This window comes from Panthera pardus, unplaced genomic scaffold, assembly GCF_024362965.1.
Source record: "Panthera pardus isolate Hobbes unplaced genomic scaffold, ASM2436296v1 HiC_scaffold_8, whole genome shotgun sequence".
Classification (NCBI taxonomy): domain Eukaryota; kingdom Metazoa; phylum Chordata; class Mammalia; order Carnivora; family Felidae; genus Panthera; species Panthera pardus.
The window spans coordinates 139,140,376-139,166,761 of record NW_026527013.1 but is presented as its reverse complement, the minus strand read 5'-3'; the positions used below and the strand labels follow the sequence as shown (position 1 = coordinate 139,166,761).

Genomic DNA, 26,386 nt, shown 5'->3' with positions numbered 1-26,386 from the left:
CCCTCCAGAATAGCACCTTTAGAATAGTACCACCCCTCCAGTTTGTTCTTGGTCTCCTGACTTCTACCACAAGAATTCTCTATACCTCCACATACAACACACGCTCCCCAACAATAAGTAAGGGAAAAGGCTAACAGGGAATCCATCCAGCAGGTGGTGGGAGAGGTGAACCCCTGAAGAACAAAGCTCCAGGGGAAGGACAGGGAGGTTTCCCTTCTCCCAGGAGCCTACGTGCTCCCCTCAGCCGCGTGCAGCCCTGCACGGACAGCCCACTGAAGTGAAACGTGCTTAACGTTGCACCTTCGTTGTCTGTGACTCATCCGGGGAAATTTTACTCGGCTGGTATGGCCTCATCTTCACAGTTCTCCTGTGGAAGTTGTCTTTTGTGAGAAGGGGGCATAATGGAAGTCATTAAATTGCGTCGGATGCCTGGGTGGCTCAGTTGGTTGAGGATCTGACTCTTGATTTCCGTTCAGATGACGATCTCACGGTTTAGTGAGTTCGAGCCCCGCGTGGGCTCTGTGCTGACAGCGCGGAACCTGCTTGAGATTCTGCCCCCCCCCCCCACACTAAATAAATAAATAAATAAATAAATAAATAAATAAATAAATAAATAAAACTTTAAAAAAAACATAAATTGTGTGATAGCAAGCAGTTGGTAAAGGGTTAAATAGGCAGCAAGGAAAAGAGACTAGTTTGGGTTTTCTATTGGTGGGGAGTGGTGGGGGAGGGTAGGAAAAGACACTAGTTTTCTCTTGGGGGGGCGGTAGGGGGAGGGTAGAAAAAGAGACTAGTCTGTTGGTGGGGTCAGTGGTGGGGGAGGGTGACAGAGAAGGCAGGCAGGGCTCTGCATGCTTTTTTGGCAAAGTAAAAAACTGATTGTTTAATATCAGGTCTAGGTTTTTTTCTATGGATCTTTTCCCCTATAATCTAACAGTACTTATTAATAATCTTCAATTCTTTGGTTGAGAATTATAAAATAAACTGGCTTGACAGATTGAACCAGCCGTCTTAAGCTCCCACAGGAGATGACAATAAATGGTGGGTTTTTTCTTTCATTAAACAAAGACAGATAATCTGCAATACAGTTCTTAAATGTTAGCGTGCCAAAAAAAAATTACCTGAGATCTTGTTAAAATGTAGATTCCATGCCCTGCTTTCCAACAATTCTGAGTCAGAAGCTTGGGAAGAGGAGCAGGAATGTATGTGTGTAACCAGTCACCGTGGTAATTTTGATATAGAGGTTCAGTGAGCCAGACTTTGAGAACCACTGCTCTGATGAATCGCTATCCAGGCTATCCTGTGAAAGATCTTTAAACTTCAGTATAGTGTTTAAAAACAAAACAGCTTCTAAGATGGTGTGTTCACATTTGTTTTCTCTGAAGAAATGATATTTTAAAAGGAGGTATTTATGGGGATGCCTGGGTGGCTCAGTCCCTTAACAAGTATCTGACTTCAGGGGCACCTGGGTGGCTCAGTAGGTTAAGCATCCGACTTTGGCTCAGGTTATGATCTCGCAGCCATGAATTCGAGCCCCGCGTCAGGCTCTGTGCTGACAGCTTGGACCCTGGAGCCTGCTTCAGATTCTGTGTCTCCCTCTCTCTGACCCTCCCCCGTTCATGGTCTGTCTCTGTCTCAAAAATAAATAAATGTAAAAAAAAATTTTTTTAAAACTGTGTCTGACCTCAGCTCAGGTCATGGTTCGTGACCATGGTTTTTTGTTTTTGTTTTTAATTTTTTTTAAGTTTATTTATTTTTGACAGAAACAGAGTGCAAGCATGAGCTGGGGAGGGGCAGAGAGAGAGAGGGAGACACAGAATCCGAAGCAGGCTCCAGGCTCTATGCTGTCAGCACAGAGCCCAATGCGGGGCTTGAACCCACGAACTGTGAGATCATGACCTGGGCCGAAGTCAGACACTTGACTGACTGAGCCACCCAGGCGCTGCCCCCCCCCTTTTTTTTTTTTTTTTTTTATCACCAAGGAGTGTCTTTATTCAGCATGAGCATGGTTCGTGAGTTTAAGCCTCACATCAGGCTCCCTGCTGTCAGCACAGAGCCTGCTTTGGATCCTCTGTCCTCCTCTCTCCACCTCTCCCCCATTTACTCTCTCTCTCAAAAACAAGTAAACATTTAAAAAAGAGGCATTTATGAAATACCTACTGTGAAACACCTACGGGATGGGTAGTCTATTTCACAGATAGAAACATAATCCTCAAAGTAGTTTAGTGAATTGACCACACACGTAATAAGTGAGAGTCCCGAATCAAACTTATGAGCTTCAGTTTCCTAACCCATTGTACCTACAGATTCCAGATCAGGAAATCAGTGAAAAGCAAAAATACCCTAAAACTTAAAATATGTTACTTCTAAATTAACTATCTTTACTTTACCCTGTCAAATTTCAAGAGTCATGTCCTAAACATTTTTACTTTATCCTAGCATGTTAATTAACTCAACATAAAGTAGATGAATAGAATAATGAATTCCTTGTGTTGTATTCCAAATGTTTCTTCCCAGGTTTTAATTATTCTGTGCGTATTGATAAATCTATTTGCTACATTTGGATAAATTAGAATCCTCCCTTCTTTTTACCTCCTCTCTTCAGTCACCTCCATATCCTTTTCTTATACTACACATCTTCACAAATGACTTGAGAATGAGCTAGGGCTCTCAGTCACGTGTATAACTCATCAGTACATGTCCCAATTGCATGCACATTTTACATACCTAGAAAAAAAAACTTGGTGTTCCCTCTCTGTGTCCTTTCTCCACCTAGCACCTAAATGCTGGTATTATTGGGTTTCCATCTCAGTCTTCTTTTGAACTCACTTCACAAATTTCTTTGACTTTCACACTTCTGACCTTATATACTAATGATTCCCAACTCGGTGCCCAAGAGGCAGAGTGGAATCATAATGAAAAGGCCAACTTCAGACCTGAGGATCCTAATGTCTTCATCCAAGAACAGTGGGAAGCCACCAAAGGGTTGGGGAGGCAGCGAGTAGGGATAAGGAATTAATCATATTTGCACTATAGGTAGATTCATTGAATTACCTGTAGCAAATAGGTTACAGAGAGGGTAGGATGGAGACTGTTAGGTTTGGTGTCTGGTGGACTAATTCGAAGACATTTGAGTGCTGTAGGCTGAATGTTTGTGTCCCCCCACCCAAATTCATATGTTGAAACTTAATAATCTCTAAGATGATGGTATTAGGAGGTGGGGCCTTTGGGAGGTAATTAGGTCATGAGGATAGAGGTCTCATGAACAGGATTAGTGCCCTTATTTTAAAAAGAGAAAAAAGAAAAAAACAAAACACCCCACAGAGTTCCGTAGCCCCTTCTGCCACACAAAAACACAGCCAAAGACATCATCTTTGAACCAGGAAGTGGATTTTTACCAGACACCAAGTATACCTCCACCTTGTTTGTGGACATCTCAGTCTCCAGAACTGAGCAAAAATTGTTCATTGTTTATAAGTCACCCAGTCCAGAGCATTCTGTTATAGCAGAATCGGGGAAAGGAAAACCAACCCTAAGGATGGTTCCTAGGTTTAGGGCTTGAAGCACAGGATGGATGTTGAGGCCATCAACTAATGCAGGGTGCCTGAAAGAGGAATGGATTTTGAGAGAAAGACCACGATGTCAGTATTGGACATGTTGAGACTGAGCTGCCTTTGAGAGATCTGAAGGACGAGAGATCAAGGAGACATTCACATAATAGTTGGGTCTGGAATTCAGAGAAGGCGTATGGAACCAAATGTGGTTATAAGATTTCAACCATTGGAAATGATTCTGTGTCAGTGGCTACTATTCTTAGGCAGATTTTGCATAACTGGAGACCCTATGGAGAAATGAAAGTCAACCTTAAAGGGGGAAAAAATAAATAAAGATGCTTCTACCCAAAAAGGGACTTAGATCGTTTTTAGTGAGGGAAAAAAAAAGTGACAGGAACATTGAATCTTGCCAAGGAAAGGAAACAAAAAATGTGTATTTATTGCCACCCTATATTAATTAAGTTGCCTTAATTGTGGGATAGTCAGAAGATCTGAACTCTGCTCCTGTTTCTTTGTGTTACCATCTGGGTCTTCCTACACAACTTAATTTCCTCATCAAAAAAGCATGAGTATTAGATCAAAAAAAATATATTATCTATAGCCTTTTGTCAGTCTAAAACAAAATCCTTATATAGAGTTCTTTATAGAAGCCTCTGGGGGCCCGCATCTTTTCTCCCCAGGTGGTAGGGTCACGTAGGACACACAGTGCTACAGTTGGAACCCTGAGACCCTCTAGCCTGGGATTTTCAAACATTTTTATAATGTTATAAGACACATTTAATGTTCTCAAGTGTATGTTGGGTAGCCTCCTAAAGTACAACACTGATCAGAGCAAAGGTGCTCTGATTGAAGAGGGAGAGGAGGCCTACATCTCCACTTACGGGGCTCCATCTCCCAAGGCAAGCCTGATCACCAGGGCTTGCCCCAGAGTCCAGTCCCCTTGTTCACAGGTGAGGAAACAGAGGCCCAGGTTCACATGGTAGGTAGCTGTGGAGCCAGGACTTGATCCTCATGGTCCCTAGGCCCGTCACCTTTCCACAACACTGCACAGAATTCAGCAAGAGCAGAGAGGAAAAGAATGGGTGCTTCACCTCCCAGGCTTCTGGTGTGCCCTCTATGTCTGGGTTGTACTGACCAGCCTGTGTCCCTTCTTTGACAGGCATACATGCTGTGGGACCGGCATGGGCAGGTAGAGGAGAATGGAATTTATTGTGTGTAATATGAGGATGCTGAAGAAAACCTGTGAGAGATGAGAGAAGGAAGTGCTCGGGGGAAATGGTTAACAGAGCAAAGAATGAGAAAATGACCACTCCCATAATGCACTCTGGTAACAGAGCTCAGTAAATTCTGGGTATGAAGTAAAAGAGCAGAGTAATCTATTCAACTTCCTAAATCCTCAATTATTGCAAAACGGGATATAGGAAAGAAGATACACTGCCTCACTGAGTTCATATAGCTATAAATGTGTCGGTGTAAATATATATGTACACACCCTTGTTCTTTCTGACAACCTAGAATGTTTTTGCCTGAATTTCTCTTAATAATAAGATGAGCAGAGGATACATCAAACCTGACTACCTAGATTCTGTAATTAAAGTATCTCACCAACTCAACCTAAGATTAATTTGATTAAATTTACTCATTCAGATCAAGGCTATATATTCAGAAGACACCTGTTCAAAAACAAGTATATGCCTGAAAGGTTTCTTAGGAGCCATCAGGAGAGAGGAAATACAAAATGTGATGGGTCACTCTGTTTGTGGGGCAAGGGTAAAGGAGAGAAGTGTGTGCTGAGTGTGCCATTTTGGAAATTGTCTTAGATATTTTGTGGAATGAGGTATGTTACAAATAAATACTTGCCGTCAGATACTAGATCTCCTTGCTCAGGGATATCATGCTGTATCTTTCTGTGTCATCCCAATTTTAGTATACATGCTGCCAAAGCGATCACTCGAATACTGTCCATCCTTGACACAGATGTGGAAAATCTGGAAAGACCCTTTGGAAGTCCACTGGAACAAATGTTCAGAGAAATGGATTCACAGTTGGAGAAAAGTGACTGAGGGAGGGACAATTGCATTGTATCATAACATTAACATTCTGAGTCGGGGAAGAAACCACTCTGTGGTATTCTGGTTCCCTGGGGATGTTTAACAAGACTGGCTAGTCCTGATCTTACCAAATAAATATAAAACATCTGCTAATAGATATCTCCAGCACCACTAACCCTCGCCCCCGTCCCTACGACCAAAAGAAAAGGAAAGAACTTAGTTTTTCACAATGAGTCTTACTTGGATGAATCTCTTCTCTGTGGAAGATGTTACAATTTGCAGAGCAGATGATGTGAATATCCCTTATTTATTTCACGAAATATAGCTGAAAAAACGAGAACTGTGTTTTGAACCCACCAATCTATAGCTGGAATCCTCCCAATAACTTTTTAGAATTTGTGGTCTACTTTCCGTACACATGGGAAAATGAATCTTATACCCTGTTAAAATTCAACAGGAAATTGAAACCAACATGCCTTGTGGCACACTTCATGTTTCATTCTACTAGTTATTTCAAAGTGCTTTTCATCTTTAATTTCCTTGAGAGTGTGCTAGTGAGGCAAAGTTGGTAATTACCCAGACAGACTTTAGGTGTTAAATATTATTCAAACAAACCCAGTAAATGGCATCTACAATAAAGAGCAGGGAAACAAAGAGATTACAGTGTTTCATTCCAACCCGACACCCTCAGGAGAACAGAGAGCACAAGGCAAACCCCTAAGTGTTTATATACTCCCTGAGCTGTACTGAGAAAGTTCACAGGAAGCAGTTAAAGACACAGCAACTAAACCCAGCATTTAACTGGATTTCTTTGGAATCTTGCTGTTTTGTGCAATTAACAGCCAGACGGAAAATATATCATTATTAGTCAATCCTGATTTTAATAGAGTTTGATTTCTAAGGCAGCTCTTCTACCACATATGTCTCGTAGAAATCTCACAAAGACAGCCTTCCTGTAGGAACTGTATGGCTGGGCTGGTTGATCCCGGTGGTGCAGATGCTGTTCACTGCCATGTAAGCACATAAAGGTCCCCACTGTATTATGCCTCCCCAAGGACTATTTGGGGTAGAGAGGAACTCAAGGAGACACTGTCCGCTATTGTTAAAATGGAGGCAAAGAATGTTGTGAAATGCATGCAACAGCCAACCGGTCCTTATGTAGAATTTACACGGTTACAACCCAGGCTTGGTTCTCACCAGAGATGGTGAGGCACACAGGCTGCCAGATGCTGCAGTGGGGAACCTTTTGCCCTAAAACCATCCACCAGTAGGCTTCCCTGAGTGTCATTTTATCTAACCCTCCATTTCTGCCCTCCTGAGATCAGCTCCTGTGCCACCTTGTAAATGAAACTTACCCAATGTCCTCCAGTTAAAAGCCATGCTTTCCCTCCTCCTGTTTCAGTTATTACACTGTTTGCCCATCTTTGCTGGACCTTAAAACTTTCTGCCTGTCTCTTCCACTAGTCTGTGTGTTCTTGAAAGGAAAGGTCTGAGACTCCTATTGTCTGCATTTTGCACATTAGGTACTCAATAATAACAGAATGACATTTATTGAATACTTATATGCTGAGCACATTACTTATTTAATACTTACAACTGTCTAATGGTAATGAACATGGGCTTTGGAGCCAGACCACCTATGTTCAAAGCGTCCTTCCTCTGCTGTCAGCCAAATGACCTTAAAGCAGATGGGATTTTAATGCAGGTCGTTTGATTTACAGCTTCAAATCTGTTCTGCCTCAGTAGGTATCTTTAAATTGAATTAGACCCATTCGCTGGTAACCAAACTCATTATTACTCCTTATCCCTAAACAATCCTAAGGCTACGCCCATTACCCTGTGACTTATCACACATTTCTAGACCTATATAATGGATAGTTTTAGCTAATCATATCAATAATATTAATTATTTGCATTTCTTTAGTATTTTGCTGTTTTTACAGTTCCTGCACATAAAATATCTCAAACGATCTTCACTGATCCTTCTAAGATGGACATGATGGCTGCCGTTTTCTTTCCCTCTCTGACCGATGAGTCTAAAGCTAGAGAAGCTCATGGCTTGACTGTTGTCGTGTAGCCAGAGATTGGCGTGGCTACAACTTGAACTAAGATCTTCTAAATCCATCCACAGGTGTCTTGCCTCTACCTTGCCTTGTCCCTCAGCACCACCCATGTGTGTCCACGTATACCCGCTCGAGGGTACCAAGAACCAGGTGCCGTGCTAGAGCCTTCACTGGCTCAGGTTGTCTGGTAACCATAGCAATTGTCGCTCTGCTCTCCTCATGGCAAATGAGATCACCTGGCACACACTGGCTTTCTCAAGATTGGAGTTAGAAGAGATGAAGCATTTTCCACAGAGGGCCATTAAGTTTGGAATTCCCTTCCCCTGGTTTGACATAACCCTGGAGTATTGGTCTTCTGGGTCTTTGCAAACCACATCAAGTTGAGTTAGCCAACTGTGATTGGTAAGAAATCCTAATGGGCAGGAAGAAAGTGCTAAATTGACTTTTAGTAGTTGTGAGCAATTTGTAATTTTGTGTTTTTTGCTGTCTGTATCCCTTAGGATAACTAACGAACCATACATAATTTTCATTCTTTAAAAATAAAATTTTAGTCAGCAGTTTGCATGGTTTTGTTTCTGTGTTCTTACATCATGTCGCACATGATGTGATGGGGAAACCTATAGGGAAGTTTTTGTTTCTTTTGCATAAACTATTTTGCAGTAATTGACCAACCATAGAGAAAAAATTATCTCCTGTGCACTCTCAGTGAGTTCTCTGGTCACCAGAGACCAATAAGCTGTGTCCCTAGAACTATTATCACTTTGTTGAAGAAGCTGCTATGTGAACAAAAACCAGCCTTCGTTAATTTCCCTTTTCGTATTTAAAAAACCTTGTCAGTATTTTCCCTTTGGGAGTTTATAATTTGTCAATAGTGCATATTATTTTAGTTCTAAAGAGGAAACTTGCAGGGCAGTATATTCTTAACTAATTTCTTTATCTTCTTGCCAGATTTTAATGTTGCCACTCGCTGAAATATAATTCCCTACGTTTTTAATCATATTATGGTATATACATCTTTTCACTTCATAGAAATATAAAATTTTAGAAATGTACAACACTTGTCAGGCAAATTTAATTTGACACACACACACACACACACACACACACACACACACAGACACACACACTTTAACTGATGGGGGAACTGATTGATGCAGTAGTTGGCCTGAGCCCACAGAGTAGTCAGTATAGGAATCAGGCTATATAAGCTCAGTCTAGTACTCTTTACCTTGCCGCCTGCAGTGTGTTTATCTGTTCTAGCTCTCCAACGGCTTTGTAAGCTTCTGAAAGCAGGTTTGATCCTTGTATGTCCCAATTAGAACTGCTTGGTTAATGCCTGTTAACTGATATCAGACTTGATTGCAGTGTTACAAGAGCCTCAGAGGTTACACATGTCTTTCATTATCTGGTCTTTATTCATCCTCTTCTATAGATAGAAAAAGTTGGGGAATGGTCAAGTGATTTACGATAGAAAAGAATTTGATTAAACTTCACCATCATTGCTTCCACACATCTATATTGAAGTTTAAAGTTGTTTTAAGGAACAGTCTAAGGAATTTCAAGTTATTTATTAATGGTTTAAGTTATCTCACATGTTTAGTGACCAGACTGCTATTACATGTTATCCTTTGTTGTTAAAAAACAAAAACAAACCTTGTGTATTATTTCCAGCAATGGAAAAGGACCTTTGAGCCCATCTTCAAAATGAAAGAGTAATCTAACAAGTCAACACCACCGCTTCAATGTGCATTTTTGTGCCGTGGGAGAAGTTGGTCTTGGGATTGTTTGCCCTGTTATTATTTTGAAATATTCTAGATACTCACTGTAAACAATTACAGTTTGTTTCAGTGTTGGAAGGGGTGTTGTCTAAGCTGTCAAGATATGATGAAGGCACTTTCTTTTCATCCATCCTGTCATTCACTGTAAGTATTTGAGTTCTCTTCTGTCTTTTGACTGTTGTCACAGTACTTATCTAACAGTTCAGAAAATAATTCTCATAATTATCTCTTTTCCACTTAAGGTGAAAGCAGCTGCAAAATATGTTGATGTTCCAGTAAGTATTTTTCCATTTGTTTTTAAGAAAGAAAAAATATATATATATATGTGTGTGTGTGTGTATATGTGTATATATACATATACACATATATGTTGTGTGTGTATATATATATATATATGGCACCTGGATGGCTCAGTAAGTTAAGCATCTGACTCTTGGTTTCGGCTCAGGTCATGACCTCATGGTTTCGTGGGTTCAGGCCCCAGGTCGGGCTCCATGCTGACAGTAGAGAGCCTGCTTGGGATTCTGTCTCCCTCTCTCTGCCCCTCCCCAACTCGCACTGTCTCTGTCTCTCTCAGAAAACTGTGTCTATGTGTCTATGTGTGTTACATGTATTACGTGTGTGTGTGTGTATACATATACACACACACACACATATATAATTTTTTTAAATAATTTTGGTTTCCCACAGGTTTATTTCAAATCTTCAAAACAGTAAGTGCCAATTCCTAAGGGAGCAGTTTATTTTCCTTAAGCAAGTGCTAGCCCTCATGGCAAGGCTTGACATGGTTATTTCAGTGTATATTGTCCATTTTAACTTGGGAACTCTTTTGGAGGTCAAGTCATTGTGAGAACATGTCAGTTGCAGAGGGTAGTTACATACTCTAGGATGGGGTAGAAAATGCCTCATTCTTTTTATAGAAAAATGCTCACTCTCTCTTCCCTTTATATAAAAACTGTAATAGGTTTCTTATAGGAATCAAAGTAACAATAATGATGAACCAGTTAAAGAACTAGTTTTCTAAACACAAAAGTATTATAAATCAGTTTTCACTTATTTTAACATTTGGTTTTTCACAAAATTCTTGGGAAATAATTTGTAACCTATAAATCTGTTCAAAGATTAAGATACCATGAGCTACAATTAGAAAATTCACATGATAGGGGTGCCTGGTGACTCAGTCAGTAAAGAGTCTGATTCTTGACCTCATCTCAGGGTCTTGATCTCAGGATTGTGAGTTCAAACCTCATATTGGGCTCCATGCTGGGTGTGATGCCTACATTAAAAAAAAAAAAAATTCACATGATAAATATAATCAAGTTAGTGTAGCATTTTTAAGTTGCTAATCCTGACAAATTAGTTTTTGTCTTCATCCTACTATCACGTATATGATCAAGGCCTAATATGTTCTGTTTGATATATATATTGGCATACGTATCACTTTTCAAAGAATTTGAACACAATGGAAATAAAGTTTACAAATTAAAACTAAATGGAAACGAAATAGAAGTCATCTTTGCTTAAGACTGTGCTTGGGCAGCACCACATCTAGATTGTCATTATGAATGTTAGTGGTTTGAATCCTTGCAAGCTTTGTATACCAGTAGTAGATAGCTCTTATCTTTAAAATGCAGAACCACGTTTTATACTGTGGACTAGATAGTCCCCAGATATATTGCTGCTATAATTATTATAAATGGATTTTTGTATCATTTTATTTTTTTTTCATTGTGATAAGTGTACTCTTTAATCCCCATTCCCCTACGTGCCCCATCCTCCCACCCACCTCCCCTCTGGTAGCCATCAGTTTGTTCTCTGTAGTTAAGAGTATAAATGGTGGGGCCCCTGGGTGACTCAATCAGCTGGCAGACCTGGAGCCTGCTTTGGCTCTAAGTCTCCCTCTCTCTCTCCCTCCCTCCCTCCCCTGCTCGCATGCTCGCTCTCTCACTCTCATTCTCTCTCTCTCTCAAATATAAATAAACATTTTTTAAAAATTTAAAAAGAGTGTAAATGGATACTTTAAATGAAAAGGCCATGGACTTTCCTGCCTTTGCATGGGGTTTCTTTGTAACAAGGCTTTTTTAATCTTACAAATGATTCCCAGAGAAGTCTTGATATACTCCGTGTCTTGTACATAGAATCGGAAAATCAGCACTGGGCAAGAAGCAGAAATAATCACATGTAGGGTCTTGCAAAGTAACAGCATGAAAGAGAGGATGGGAAAATTAAGGACAATAGTTTATATTTCCTATCTTAGAAAAAGACAAGGAATCATAGGAACACATGAAATTCATTGGCATTCCTAGCACATACTTTATAATACAGTTTTATTTTTATTTTGAATCATAAATGGAATGGGAAACAATAATTATTTTTGTTCTTAGGGCTTCTGAAGTTCTTAACCTGACCCTGCCCTAGATCTGTGAGACTTTGCAGAACTTCAGAGTTGAAAGATACAGAAAGAGGTTTATTCATTTTCCTTCTAGGTGCCGAAAGCCCTTCCCCCAATATCCCTCACAAAAATTCATTCAGTCTCTTTTAATTTTTTCAGTGATTGCAGACTCCTCTCGCGTTTAATGAGTTGAAATTCTGTACCTCTATGAATTCTACCTTGGTTCTAATCCCTCTTCTGCATGATAGCCCTTCAAATATCTCATGATAATTAATCATGCCTCCTCTTCCCAAAGGGTGTGGTGGCTATTCAAAGGGATATACTGTCTGGGAAATTCTTACTTTCTATATTACACAAGCTCAGTTTCTTCACTGAAGTCACTAATTAAGTATTTATGTAACACTAAATGCTAGGCGCTGGGCTTACATGATAAAAATATACACTGCCTGCCCACAAGCCGTTCAGTGTCCAGGATGAAAGAGATAGGGAAACAGACATAGCATGAAAACAGCTACAACTGTAGATGAATTCCAGCTTACCAGTGCCATTATTAAATCAAGTTGTCCCCCCACACTGTCCCCTCCTAGCAGAGCATACTAAACCATAGACATAGTCTGGCCTTGGCAGATTATTACTGATGCCTGTGAATGTTAACTTCAAAAGCTGTAAGTTGCTGTTGACTGTTACTGTTTTTTATGCTAAAACACCAGCAAATATGCCTCCCTGAAGCATTCTTTGTAGAACCTCACAAGAAAAAAGAACAGTGGTTCACCTTTCACAAAAACTAACTCAAGACTGTCCAAAAACGTACCAGTAAAATGCAAATTATGAAACTGAGAAAACATAAGAGAAAATATATGTGGTCTTGGGTTTGGTGATGATGTTTTAGGTACACTACCAAAACCTCCATGAAAGAAAAACAGTGTACATTGGACTTCATAATTAACTGTTCTGCACAGTTAAAAGAATGAAAAGACAAGCCAGAGACGCATGTTTGGTAAATAGCTTGTGTCTAAAATGTACGAAGAACTCTCAACAATAAAAAAAATTTTTTTAATGGCAAAAGATCAGAATGGATACTACACCAAAGACTTACAGATACCAAATAAGCATATGAAAAGATGCTCAGCATCATTTATTGGTAGGGAAATGCACGCTAAAATAATGTGATACCACTGCACACCCGTTAGTGTGGCTAAAATTTAAATTTAAGAAAAGCTGACAATGGCAAGATACTGACAGGGCTTTCAGAGCACGGGGACTGTCATTCATTGCTGGTGTAAAAGTAGTATGGTCCGGCCACTTTGGAAGACTGACAGTTTCTTACAAAGCTAAAGAGTCTTACCTGCAACCCACCGTTGGCACTTCTAGGTATTTATCCAACAGATTTGAAAACGTGCATCCACACCAAAACCTGCACATGAATGTTCATAGCAGCCTTATTCATAATCACCAAACATTGTAAGCAACCAAAATATCCTTCAATAGACAAAGGCAGCAATTGGAATACTAGCCAGCAAGAAAGAAAGAAAGAAAGAAAGAAAGAAAGAAAGAAAGAAAGAAAGAAAGAAAGAAAGAAAGAAAGGAAGGAAGGAAGGAAGGAAGGAAGGAAGGAAGGAAGGAAGGAAAGAAAGAAAAAGAAAAATTGGCTGGTAGGCCACACAAAGACATGGATGAACTTTAAAGGCATAGTGCCAAGTGCAAGAAGCCAGTCTGAGAAGGCTACACACTATATGATTCTATTTATATCACCTTATAGTAAAAGCAAAACCATAAAGATTATAAGGCAGATTAATGGTTGCCATAAGTTCAAGGTCAGTGAAGTGAGTAGGTGAAGCCCAGGAAACTTTTAGGAGCAGTGGAACTCTTCTGTGTGATACTATAATGGTTACATAATACTAGATATTCGTCAAAACCTAACTTTATGGCACAAAGATTGAACCTGAGCATAGGTAAATTTTTAAAAGGACAATTAGGATATCATGGGATCCCAGGATGGAAAGGAGACTGGTATTTTTCAAAATCTAATTCTATTGCAAATGTGTGGAGTGATCTCACTGAAAAAGATGGAGGAAAAAGTGCTGATTTGAGTAACTTTGGAAATAATTAGAGTCTGTAAAAATAAAGGGAAAGGGAACTGTACGTAAGCATTGTAGCCTAGTTGACAGACTGTTTCCCCTACACCCGTGCACTCGAAGTGAATGGTGAAGTAAAGAGATGGTATTTGGTGAAAGCCAAGTTTCTGACTGTGGGGAGTGAGAGGTTGGAGACAAGAGGAAGAGGCTAGAATGATCCATGTGGTAATGGATTAGAGTTGGAGTCATCAGTGTGACTTGTCTTGAGCTTAATACGGTGCTGGGTACATGCAGAAATATAGATATACACATGTATTTCCTTGGTTTGTTAGCTGGGAGAACCCAGAAGCAATGATACCCCAGTAGCAACAACCACACCGAGTGCCCAGAGCTTAGTATCTAGTCTGCAGTAAAATGAACCAGGACTCTTTGGAGAAACGGCAGATGCTAGGACTGGGGCAGCAAATCTACCAGACGAGCCTGGAGCATCTTGCAGTGACAGAAAGTAAAAGAAGTGTTGGAAAGAAAAAACCCACAATTAGAGGATGTGTTACAGAGGCACACGAGGAGCCTGAAGAGCTCCCAAAGGCCGGAGATAGGATAATTTGAGCAACTAAATGAGTTTAGGTAGTATTAGATTATAACCCAAAGTATAAAATAAATATCCATTAGTCCATACTCATGCAACTAAATGATTGAGCAAATAAATGCAGAGATAGATAAATCCCCCTTAAGAAGACTTCCCGGTAATTAACATAGATACTTGACTCCCAAGGAGGCAGGGTGAGTCCCTACAACCTGAGGCCATGTATAGTGACTTCCTTCTAAAGAATGCAGTATGAGAAGGGGGTGGGGGATAGATTTATCATAGAGAAACCTGACAAATACTACCTCAGCCCCTTGATTGATTGAGGTCAACAGCGACTGTGATAAATTATGTTGACAGTATTTACTCTTCATAAATACTCTGTGGTCTTCCTGCAAAAAATCCTCTAACTCCAGGCCAATCATGACAGGCATTGTTCCTTTTTCCACAATATTTTTTTCCTAGCTCTTCATTTTCTCATCATCACCTTCTAGGTGGCATTTTGGGGCTTTGTTGTTGGAAAGGTTGGAATAGGACAGATTAAGAGTTCACAGAATGATAGGGGCACCCGGATGGCTCACTCATTTGAGCATCCAGTTCTTGATTTTGGCTCAGGTCATGATCTTATGGTCATGAGATAGAACCCTACATTGAGCAATGGAGTCTGTTAGGGAGTCTCCCTTTTCCCTCTGCCCCTCCCCTGCCCATGCTCTCTCTCTCTCTCTCTCTCTCTCTCTCTCTCTCTCTCACTCTCTCTCACTCACTCTCACTCTCTCACTCACTCACTCAAAATAAACATTTTTTAAAAAGTCACAGAATGATAGAACGTTGCAGTAGGACTCATGCAGTTTTTATAACATCCTCGCTCATTTTATAGATGACTAAATTATAGGCTGTATTAGTTATGAAGCATGTTGGTGTGTGTCTGTATGTGTGTGTGTCCACAATGCCTATTGAAAATTGTCTTGTTTCCACTTGCACCCACATTGCATATGACCTCTCTGCTAGACAGTGAGGTGACACAGCTAAAGACACCTGGAGGACATGATAAGGATGCCTGTGACCATGAACAACGAGGAAGCAAAGGAGAAACTCCTCATTGATCTGCTTCACAGTGCTGGTGCCTGATCCTGGTTTTCTGTCCTGAGAAATGGAGATGGTTTCTTTTTGTCTTGTCTTCATTAATAATTCTTTCAAATGTTCTCTCTTCTTTATGACACTTGCCAAAGATTTCTAATCTTCCACCTCCCCAAAGTATGGCTTGAATTCAGCTCTCTAATATCCAGACTTGCTGTGGAGTCCAAGATTTAGTTCAGATCCCACCCTTTGCATCCTACTAGCTGTCCGACGCCTGGGCTTCCATTTTCCCACCTTCGCGCTGAGGATAATGGATAATTCCTGTACTGTCTCCCTCATTCGGCTCTTAGGAGGTTCAATGAACATATTGGCATAAAAGTTCTTTGTAAAGGTAAAGCACTATTGAAATAAATAGGATTGTTATTGCTTCTACCTGGAGTGATGCTTCCTGTTCTCATACACTACTCTGCAGTTCCCATTGCTTGCTTCAGAACATGATTGTTTTCCAAAAGAAAAATCTTCTGCCTTCCACAGTGAACAAATAAGATCGTTTTTCATTTATTTTCCTTTTATTTTAGAATATTAAACACTTCATGTATATCACTGGTGACTTTTAAAGATATAGTTGCCTAGCTGACTCAGTAGGTAGAGCATGGGACTCTTGATCTTGGAGTCGTGAGCTTGAGCCCCACACTGGGCATAGAGATGACTTAAAATAATGTTTGTTAGTGCCCATTGCTGATGGTTAAAAGTTGAGTAAGGATTTTTGTTAAAAATAAAGTTATAGTTGGTCAGTTCAATGACCATGGCATTTTCCCTCCTTCCTTTGCTTCGGATGTTTTTTTTATTTCTTAGATGAGGCAGCTTGAATATCAGTGTTTTACGTCCAATTGAGAGCCAGGCAGAACCCAGAGAGTGAAGCACCTGCCCCCTGGGCATATTCACCTGGAGGGAGAGATGCACACTAGAACCAGATTAAAGTCTCACCATTCCAGGAGAAGAGGAGGGTGCCTATTGCCCTTTCTAGATAAGCATTTTGCTCCTCTCATCTTTGTTCCTTTGTTTTTTGTTTTGTTTTTTTCTGGCTGGCTTTTCTCATATAAGGGAAATCCATGGACTGCCTCTGGCTTTGAGCTTCTAACATCCTCAGGTCTCCTTTGAGCCAAAATCTGAAATGTTCCAAATTGGGACTGAGTAAATCAATTCCAGTCAATCTAAATTTTAAAAGCTAAATGAAATGATAGCCACAGCATTTTAATTTCAGGGCTTTGAGTCCTTAGTGTCATTTCTGTGGTCGACGTCGTAACAACTGTAGACAGACAAGGGAAAGGTTAATGAACATTGTTACAAACTGAGAGATTGAGAACCTTCATCATCATTATAATCGTTACTCATGAAAATAAGAGTATAAAGGAATTAGGAGCTACTTATATTGGCACTTTTCTTGTTTGGTAGTCCTGTTTCAGCACCTCTTCCTCTAAACTCTGAGATGTTGGTGATCTTTATTACAGATCGGAAATAACAGGAGAGATTCTAGAAGCCCATAGGCTCAAATGAGCAAGACATAGTAAGATTAAAATTGAGCCCATAAGTCTCCGTTCAAAGTCAACCTGCCTCTTTTCCTTGAGGGTTTCAGGCTAATGTTTTAAACCATTATTCAGTATTCCTTTTAATACTTAAAATAACCTCCTCTTTGGAAAGATATTTTCCCCCAACGATACAACAAAATATCAAATAACAATATTGTATGTTGGTACATACAAATGCTTAGACCTGTGAATAATATATCACAATGTAGAAGAAATAGTGTGAAGCATTCATATGAACTGAAGAGTGAAAACAATATGACTACAGAAGTTACACAAATATTAATAATAGCAGATTCTGATATACTCTCGTAGCATTGTGTTGGGAACGTGCTGTTTACCAACTATACTCACAGGGAGCAGACAGGAGACTCTTTTCCAGAGCAAGAACTCTGGAGACATGGAACCATCTCTGTCTTAGAAATACGGGACTAAAGGAAACATACATACTTAAAACATGCATATTCCATGTCTAAAAGACGTTTTCAAATGGATGCGGGTGCCATTATCTTTAGTTCAGAATTTTCTACTTCCCAATTTGGAGTCAAAATGTATAATAGTGTTAATTAATGGAATTTTGAATACCGCTAAATTTAACAGAGAGAAAGGTGACTCTGCCTGCTTCACTGCTTAAAATAACAGTTTGGAGGGTTTTCTAAGAACAATGAAAATTGTTTTATTGTTTTAAAAAGTTAGGTAAACTACTATTAGAAATCTTGAAAACTTCATATCGTGACATTTTCATCTCTCACATTTCTTCCCCCCCACTCCTTTTATGAATTATTCCTCTTCCTGGGCTGATGTAATATTTAAGATGGCAAAAACCTGGTTTGAAGGGTTAGTTCTGTTTATTTCCTTTTGCTTTTCAATGTAGATACAATATAATTATTCTACTTTGTACAAAATTGGTAAAATATATATTTTACACCATAATCATCGTAGCGATACTCAAAACCTATTTTTGGAAATATTTGAGAACATATAACTTACTAAACCTACTCCAAATGCTTTTTGAAAACCTTAACTTTAAGAACATTTTCACTCAAATGTAACACTGTAGAAATGGCTGCACGAATGTCAGAATAATGAAAAAATATGTTGAACAGTGAAAGAAAGATATATATCGTTGTTAACGATAGCTGGGATAAGTTGTATGTTTGTAGAATTACGTCCTGTGTTCCCTGATGATCAGTTACAGACCATTTCTGTATCTGAAATGCCAGAGCTGACATAGAAACTGCTCCTACTACAATTTCACACTGAGAAGGTGTTCAGTTGTTTCAAACCTCACAAGATCCACGCATGCAGATTCTTACCCATCAGGGTAGCACAGCCCCACCCTTGATTGTTTCTTCGAGGCAAGCTTTTTTAGGTTATGAGAAGCGCACTGTCACGTTAAGTCAATTATACTGTAGCTTCTGGTTAATCTTTGAGACTAGAATAGTATATTTAAAAATCTGTCTCCTTGTTAAACAGACACCATGACAGTGTTTGCATCGTGTATTGTTAACCTCCCATGGAAGGTTAAGCGGCTTCTTCTGCATCTAAATCCGTTGCTGTGGAAAATGACCGGGGCAGCACTGCACCCACCTACCCATGAATAGGGAGGGTGAAGACTTGCACCTGTGGGATTAGGTAGAGCAGCAGGAAGTAAGAGCATTTGCAGTGTATAATTAACAAGGAATTTTTTTTCTCCTTTTCTAAACGGCATTTTCATCCCACTAGGTTAACTAGTGATTAACGCTTAAAAAAATTTTTGCTGGAGCCTGTGCCCTTACTTAAACTCACTCACTCACTGGTGTATTCTGTTACTTATGCCGCCAATGTCAGAGACATGCTCCTCACCATACTATATTTCCCTCCACACTTACTGATTTCTTTATGCTCATGGGGGAATTTTGTGATGTTTGTGTTAACTTTGTTAGCCAAATTTTGTTCTTTTTTGAAACAAATTAGAATTCAGGAATTCCTATTTTGATTTAGAGATTACTGCCCTAACAGACAAGATGGAGAAGTTAGTGCTTAGTGAACCAAGGATCTCAGAGGTGTAAATGGTGGAAGGCAAACAAGTGTTTACTCTAAGTGGTAGTTAATGCGTAGCGTGCTTGCTACCTAGTTTTAATTGTTATTTTCTCATGTTCGTTAAGAAATCTATAATTATCAATATAGAAGAGATTTCTAAGTTTAGCTCTCTAGGGGCACCTGGGTGGCTCAGTTGGTTAAGCCTCCGACTTCAGCTCAGGTCATGATCTTCCACTCCATGAGTTCGAGCCCCACATCGGACTCTGTGCTGACAGCTCAGAGCCTGGAGCCCGCTTCGGATTCTGTGACTCCTCTCTCTGCCTCTCTGCCTCCTGTGCTCTGTCTCTTTCTCAAAAATAAACATTAAAAAAACATTTAAAAAATAAAAAAAATAAATTTAGCTCTCTAGATTACAATATTCTTGATAAAACCTCATCCATATCCACAGTTTTTGAGGTTTAATAGACCTCTACTTTGATAAGGTTAGTGGACACCCACTTGTACCGATACGTGTAGCAATTTGTTGTCTCTGCCAAGCAGTCGCATGCATTCCCATTCATTTACACCCCCCCAAAAAATGAAGCCTTAACAGAGTGTGTTCAGTTGGTTTTTTTTTTACTTTTTAACAAAACTTCATTTCCTAATAAAAGATAACATCTAATGATGAAATTAGATGCATAACGTGTAATAATGGAATTAGATGTAGTGACTTCCAAAGTATGTAAATTTTACTGCCATAAAACAGAGTCTTTGCACAAAGGAGCACTGAACCAGTGATAATGTCTTCTATCCAAACACATTTGTACTGTAAGTAGAAACTGTTTAAAAGGAAAATTACATCTTTTTCAGCAATTTATCAGAGATAATTACCCTTCATACACTAAAGGAGGGATAAAGAACTATAATTCTAATTGGTAAATGTCACCAACTGTTGCAGTTACTCTTACTTGTGTATATTCTTTTAATGATTATAGTCTCACGCCACAGCTACATGAAAATATACTCACTAGGTGTGAAATTCCCATATGTCACAGTTTCAAGAATAGGTAAACAGCTCAAAGATAAAGAAATAATGCTAATGAGAAATGTAAGAATTCTAGGTTTTGTTTTCCAGGCAAGTGGATCTTAATTTGCCAAAAGGGGAGAAAGTATAATTAAAAAAAAAAAAAAAAGAAGAAGAAAGAAAGAAAACAAAATACAAAAACACTTATTTTGTTGGATTAAACTTTTAAATGAGCTTTACTTCACACTTTCAACCAGAGATTTTTATTTCCTTAGAAAGTTGTAGAACTGTCTCAACCTACAGATTTCAGGATCGTATCCGTTGGGTCTGCCAAAGGGAACAGCTTTTAAAATTCTTTTAGGCTTAAACTATAAAGTGTTTTGTTAGTTTCAGATATTAGAAGATAAACTCCTCCTGGACAGTGTTATATTTTGTCCAGTGTTATCTTGAAAGGAATCAAAAAAACAGAAAAAATGACCTTAGAATCTATGGCAAGTGTTTAAAGTCACTCTTCTCCAGTCTTCCTAGCTATAAGTTAGTTTCCAGTGAGCTTGATGGGTCAAATGATTGACTAGATAAAACTTGCAAGCCTACTTTTCTTTCAAAAGGTAGAAATAAAAATGGGGTTGAGCAGGGTAAGAAATGATGGAGAAAACAAACCTCTCATTTGTATATTCTGTAACTCTCAGGTTAGCTGAGCTGTGCCCGACTGCTTGGTATTATATATGTCATAGTATTTTGTTTCCAAGCGCCTGGCTGAGGTTCAGATGCTGAGCTAACTTTCTATGTGCTATCCATTGTACGTAGACCAGTGTTCTGTTGCCGTTTTCATTCTGTGGCAGTATGTTTCCTGGATGCCGTCATTTCTGATGTTTTGACAAAGTTTGAGAAGCGTGGAGAGAAGTACTTATCTTATGGGTTCGCACTCTTCAAGTATTAATAGTAGTAATCTTTGTACAAATTACCCTGCCTCTTCACTGGAAAAACTGATATATAGTTCCCCACCCCTGGCTGCAAAAAGGAAGGAAGGAAGGAAGGAAGGAAGGAAGGAAGGAAGGAAGGAAGGAAGGAAGGAAGGAAAAGAAACAACCTAGGGTTCTCTTGGTTATCCATGTCATTGTATTTAAACTTTCAAACATTGCTCAAGAGAATTATGCAGAAAAATAGTAAAGGAATGAATTTGATAAGTTGCCTCCCTTAGGTTTGAAACCTATTCCCTACATTGTATATGGATGCTCTTGAAGGAAAGAAGAGTGAAAACATTTCAGTATATATATTATAACTGATAACTAACTTTGTCATATTAGGGTTATGTTTGAAGGGATCCTTGAATTTATGTGGCATATGTTTCCCTTCAGGCTAAATAAAAGAGCAATTAAGAGCTTCCTTACCCAGAAGGAACTCGCATTACCCAGAAATAACTTTGTTACCAAAAAAATCAAATTCAGTTTTATTAGTGACATATGCTCATTGCCTATACTGTGCACTGGTGAAGAGATGGGCAATTTTATCATTGTATATAAAATATGCACCCTCCCCCCACCAAAAAAAAGTGGTAAGAAATTTTTGTCCTTCATTTAAGGAGAGGGGCTGCCATGATACTCAGTTATGCTTTTTTCTTGCAGCAGTAATCGTTAAATGAACGATATTCTCTTTCACTTCATTTCCTTGCAAGATTTACTTTGCAAAGTGAGTCTGATGATGGAGGTTATAAGTACATTCTATGAATATGAAATGATACAAGACCAATGGACTTGGGCCTCAGTTCCACCATTTTGTTACTATTAATGCCATATTCTTTATTATTTTAGAAAGAGAGCATGAGCAGGAGAGAGGGGCAGAGAGAGAGAGAGAATCTTAAGTTGGTTCCATGCTTAGCATGGGGGTGGGAGGAGGGGAGGAGGGCTTGATCCCACAACCTTGGGATCATGTCTTGAGCTGAAATTAAGAGTCAGGCACTCAACTGACTGAGCCTCCCAGGTGCCCCTTAATGCCATATTCTAATCAAATGAATACCTCAGTACAGATTATGAATCAACCCCAAGTGTAGATCATTCAAATGAGTATTTTTATTAACTAGTCTAGCTAGTTGAAACACAAAAAAGAACTAAAGATAAGTCTAGAAGGAAAACTCTTTGGAAGCCATTCAGATTTTTGTCCCTTCCTAGTACTGATTTTGTAGACTTTGTAACAAGGAGGAATTATATTAACTGCCCTATCTCCTCTAACATCACAAGACACCAGATGTTGTATACCTTCAGAAAGTTATCTGAATCACACTTTAGACTCTTCTTAGGCGACTGGTTCATTGATATTCTTGTTGTATTTCTAAAATAAAATAAATCTTTGAGATAGATAAATACGAATGAGTAGAAGCAATGGATAATCCACAAAATTTTGGCTTACATTTCACTTTGTAATCCATTAAATTTTTTGCACAATATCTTCCTAAGAATATTTTATTCAAACTAATAGAATTTACCTTGTATGCCTTGAGCACTGATAGTAGTTGAGGCAGGCAATCCAAGGAAAACTAACATTTTTGTTTTTAATATATATGAATCAACCGGCCAGAGATAGTGACAAGTAAATTGTATTGGAAATTAGGAAAGGATTATTGCAAGTGGGGACTTCTTAAAAAAAAAAAATCATTCATTTATACTGCTTGGCATATTAACCATTCAAGATAGCCATTAAAGAAAAAAGATACCTAGTAGTTCACAGCCACACATCTCTACTCATTTTCATAATGGTGAATAACCGTGACCTCAAGTTACAGACACCAGTAATAAACTTTTATTTATTTTAATTACAGAATTTACTGAAGGTGCTCATTGTTGATTTTGGTCTTGAGCATAATTTACTAATGTAATTTTTGAAATGATATGTGAATTCCTTTTTAAGGTTGTGTTTTAATAATGTTTTCACAATTGAGACCTGATATTTTATTCCCCATGCTTTTCCCCTACCACAGAAACCAGGAATGGATCTGGCAGACACCTATATCATGTTTGTTCGGCAAAACCAGGATATTCTTCGAGAAAAGGTCAATGAGGAAATGTATATAGAAAAGCTGTTTGATGTAAGTAACTGCCCTCGCAAGGCTTCCTGGCATCATAGAAATATGTGCAGGGAAAACTGCATTTTGATGATATGTTTGCAAAGCAGACTCCTTTTCTGATCCCCTTTCTTCTATGCGGCTAATACAGTTGATAGTTTTATTTCTCTGACTGTTGACAGAAGGCTTAATTGGCTTCTTTTGTATGTGGAAAGTGTCACTGTTAGAATGGAGGTCTCAAAAACCTTCTAAGGTTAATTTTAACGAGCAGGATGATAACCAGTTTACCATTATGTACAGCATCGGTCCGCTTGCCTTTGTGCATTCCCTCAACAGGATAATGCTGGCATGGAGTTGGCCCCTCCTCATAAAGTTTTGTGAGTCAACGTCATGCTCCTTAGTTGCACAAAGACATAAGCTTCAGTAAAGCCAAATATCCACCACCAATCGACTGTTATTGAACACTTTCCCCTTGATTTACAGCACTGGCATATGCCAGCGGTATAACCCTTCGGTTTTATCAGCACAGAAGTCTTCATTTCCACAAGGCAACTCCTAGAAGTAGGGGGTTGTGGTTTTAGAGAGCTTGATCATTAAGTTTCATTTATCTGGTATCTGTAAAGGAAACTAAGAGAGCAATCCATTTCAATAACAATGTTGTCATTCATTTGTAATTATTTAACAGTCAATTCAAAGGAAATGGTGCTTTTGCTTGTGTTGGAACTTCCCAGAATTCACCACAATGCTGATGCTGAAATGGAATATTTGCTTTGAACTGTATTTATTTATGTACATCTCCCCTGCATTTTGGAAATGATTTTCTGGCAGTTTCATTTAATTATGCAAGTTGCCGCAAATGTTTTCATAACAGCAATTCACGGGCTTCGCGGTGACACTTCAGCTGTGGCAGTTACAGAAGGTCCTGCTACGTCATCATCTCCTTCATGGTCTGTTGTGTCAGTGTTCACTGTTTGTCAGATCCGGTGGTCAACATGAGTCTCCTCTTTCATATTTTATGCTTCTAGCCTCTACCCAGGCTGTTTTACAATAAAAGTATCATCTGTTTTAATAAGCTAAGTGTTAATATGTGTGAAAAGAATGATTTCCTAAAAGCTTTGATGCCCTGCAGGGGTAGAAAAATTATCATCTATCCAGCTGGCTCTTTTACAAAATACTGGAACCGTATTAGCAACTTCTGCTTCCATTTGGTATTGCTCTGAATTTACAAGCATATGTTTTACTTCCAAATTCTCTTTTACCTTTTTTGCTTATGTGGTAATTTTCACAAATGTTGAACAGAATAGGGAAATTGGACTGATGTTATTTCCTTTATGTTTATTCTTAGTATAGCTGAAGCATGTTTTCTACGATGAGAAAAGATAGAATCATCTGGAAATAGGCCATTATAGGTAGGGAGGTAGGTGTGTGTGTGTGTGTGTGTGTGTGTGTGTGTGTGTGTTCGTTCTTAACATCTTCAACTTTTTGTCTTGGTGACCTATTTACTACAAAGCCAGCCATCAGTTCATAACAAAGGTAGAATTTTTTCACTGTAAAGATATTCCCTACTTCATCTCTCTCACATTCACCAAACTTTCTTTGAAGACTTTTTGTGTGACAACAATAACCAACAGAGCTGACTGAAGTAGAGTCAACATTAAAAGGGCCAACATTAAAATTATGTCTAGTTTAGGGGGCACCTGGCTGGCTCCGTCGGTAGAGCACATGACTCTTGATCTTCGGGTCATGAGTTCAAGCCCCACATTGGGCATAGAGCTTTCTTTAAAAAATGTAAAAGTATGTCTAGGTTAATTGCCCTGGTTATGTACACTTTCCTTTGATACCTAAGCGTCTGACATGGCGGTAAGTTTGCTTCTGAAAAGAACTCTTGACAAGCAACCGTTCTGTTTTGGTTGTGAAGGTTTTGTCATTTTGCGTATCCCCAGTAGAACAGTGGGCTTGTTACTTGTGAAATAGTTATAATGTCCTTAAACATTCTAATATTTTTAAATTGCACATTTTTATTACTGTAATTAAAAATAAAAAGTAGACCCTAATTCTATTGATATGTCATCAAGAATAACATGTATGAGGGGTACTAAGAGCCCCTAATTAGCCAAGACTGAATTTGCCTCAATTATAGTTAGTAAATGAGAGGTTATCAAGTATGTGTTGAAAGGTAAAACAGAATGTGTATCTTAAGCAACAGATCATTACTGAGAGACATTATATAATTATTGGAAATCCTCTTGGCTGGAACTTAAAATAATATTGTTAGATGTCAAGAAACAGTTGAAAATAATGACCCTATAAATACTGTTGGCAACCTTAGTCTATTACAGATAAAAGATTGAAGAGAACAATTTTATTCAGGCGTCACGACAAACTTTTGCTATTTCAATTAAAATAATAAGTAAATAGAAGGAAAGGAAAGGAGAGGGAAGGGAAGGGAAGAAAGGAGAGGAGAGGAAAAGGGGAGGAGAGGAGTGCGGGGAGGAGAAGGGGGGAGAGGGGAGGGGAAGAGACAGAGACCCCTAACTTCAGACACAGAGGAAAATGTACATATACACATACATGCACACGCACTGCAGTGAATCAATACTTGTGGTTTAACCAACCCGGGTAAGGGTATAAGGCATCCAGCTTCTGGTCATTCAGTGTGAGAACTTCACTCCTTAAGAAGGATATTCTTTTGACCCAAACGAGATTCGCTTCATTTTGGAAATCCCACAAATTACAATATTTTTATATAAAACAATTATTCCGAAGACATACTTTCATCCTGCCTTCGATGCCGACACTTTAAAAAAGAACTCGTGTGTTTTACTAAGTAATCTTTTTCTGCATGATGCTCTGCTCACAGAAAAGACTATTGAAAGTTCTGTGAAACTTTCCCTGAGAGTAGTAATTACCTGTATTTCTGGCCTCAGAAACGTTTTGATCAGTTAAGCATCTTAATGGCTCATGATATTTGTGGTGAAATACTTTAGGGTTCTATTTACATAATTGTATCAGTGCCTAAGGCCAAATAATGACCATTACCCTAGATTTGTGTCCATTGCTTTGCATGCATCTACAAACAAAAACGGTACCTCCTACGGTCATCCATGTACAACTCGTGAAGCCATAAGCCATGGTCCGGTT

The 26,386-nt window shown here is 38.9% G+C and overlaps 1 protein-coding gene across 16 annotated transcripts in view; it reads left to right on the top strand.

Annotated features, from left to right (window-relative positions):
* The window catches only part of CADPS2 (calcium dependent secretion activator 2), a 540,953-nt gene that overhangs the window by 491,248 nt on the left and 23,319 nt on the right, over positions 1 to 26,386 (top strand). For 15 of the 16 annotated variants that reach the window (XM_053897639.1, XM_053897630.1, XM_053897632.1 and 12 more), the window contains 3 exons: positions 9,507 to 9,590; positions 9,689 to 9,721; positions 23,162 to 23,269. In XM_053897639.1, the coding sequence (XP_053753614.1) occupies positions 9,507 to 9,590; positions 9,689 to 9,721; positions 23,162 to 23,269 (225 nt within the window). Of the gene's footprint in view, positions 1 to 9,506; positions 9,591 to 9,688; positions 9,722 to 23,161; positions 23,270 to 23,930; positions 24,323 to 26,386 lie in introns of those variants that run through there. The other variant, XM_053897636.1, reaches the window with a different exon arrangement.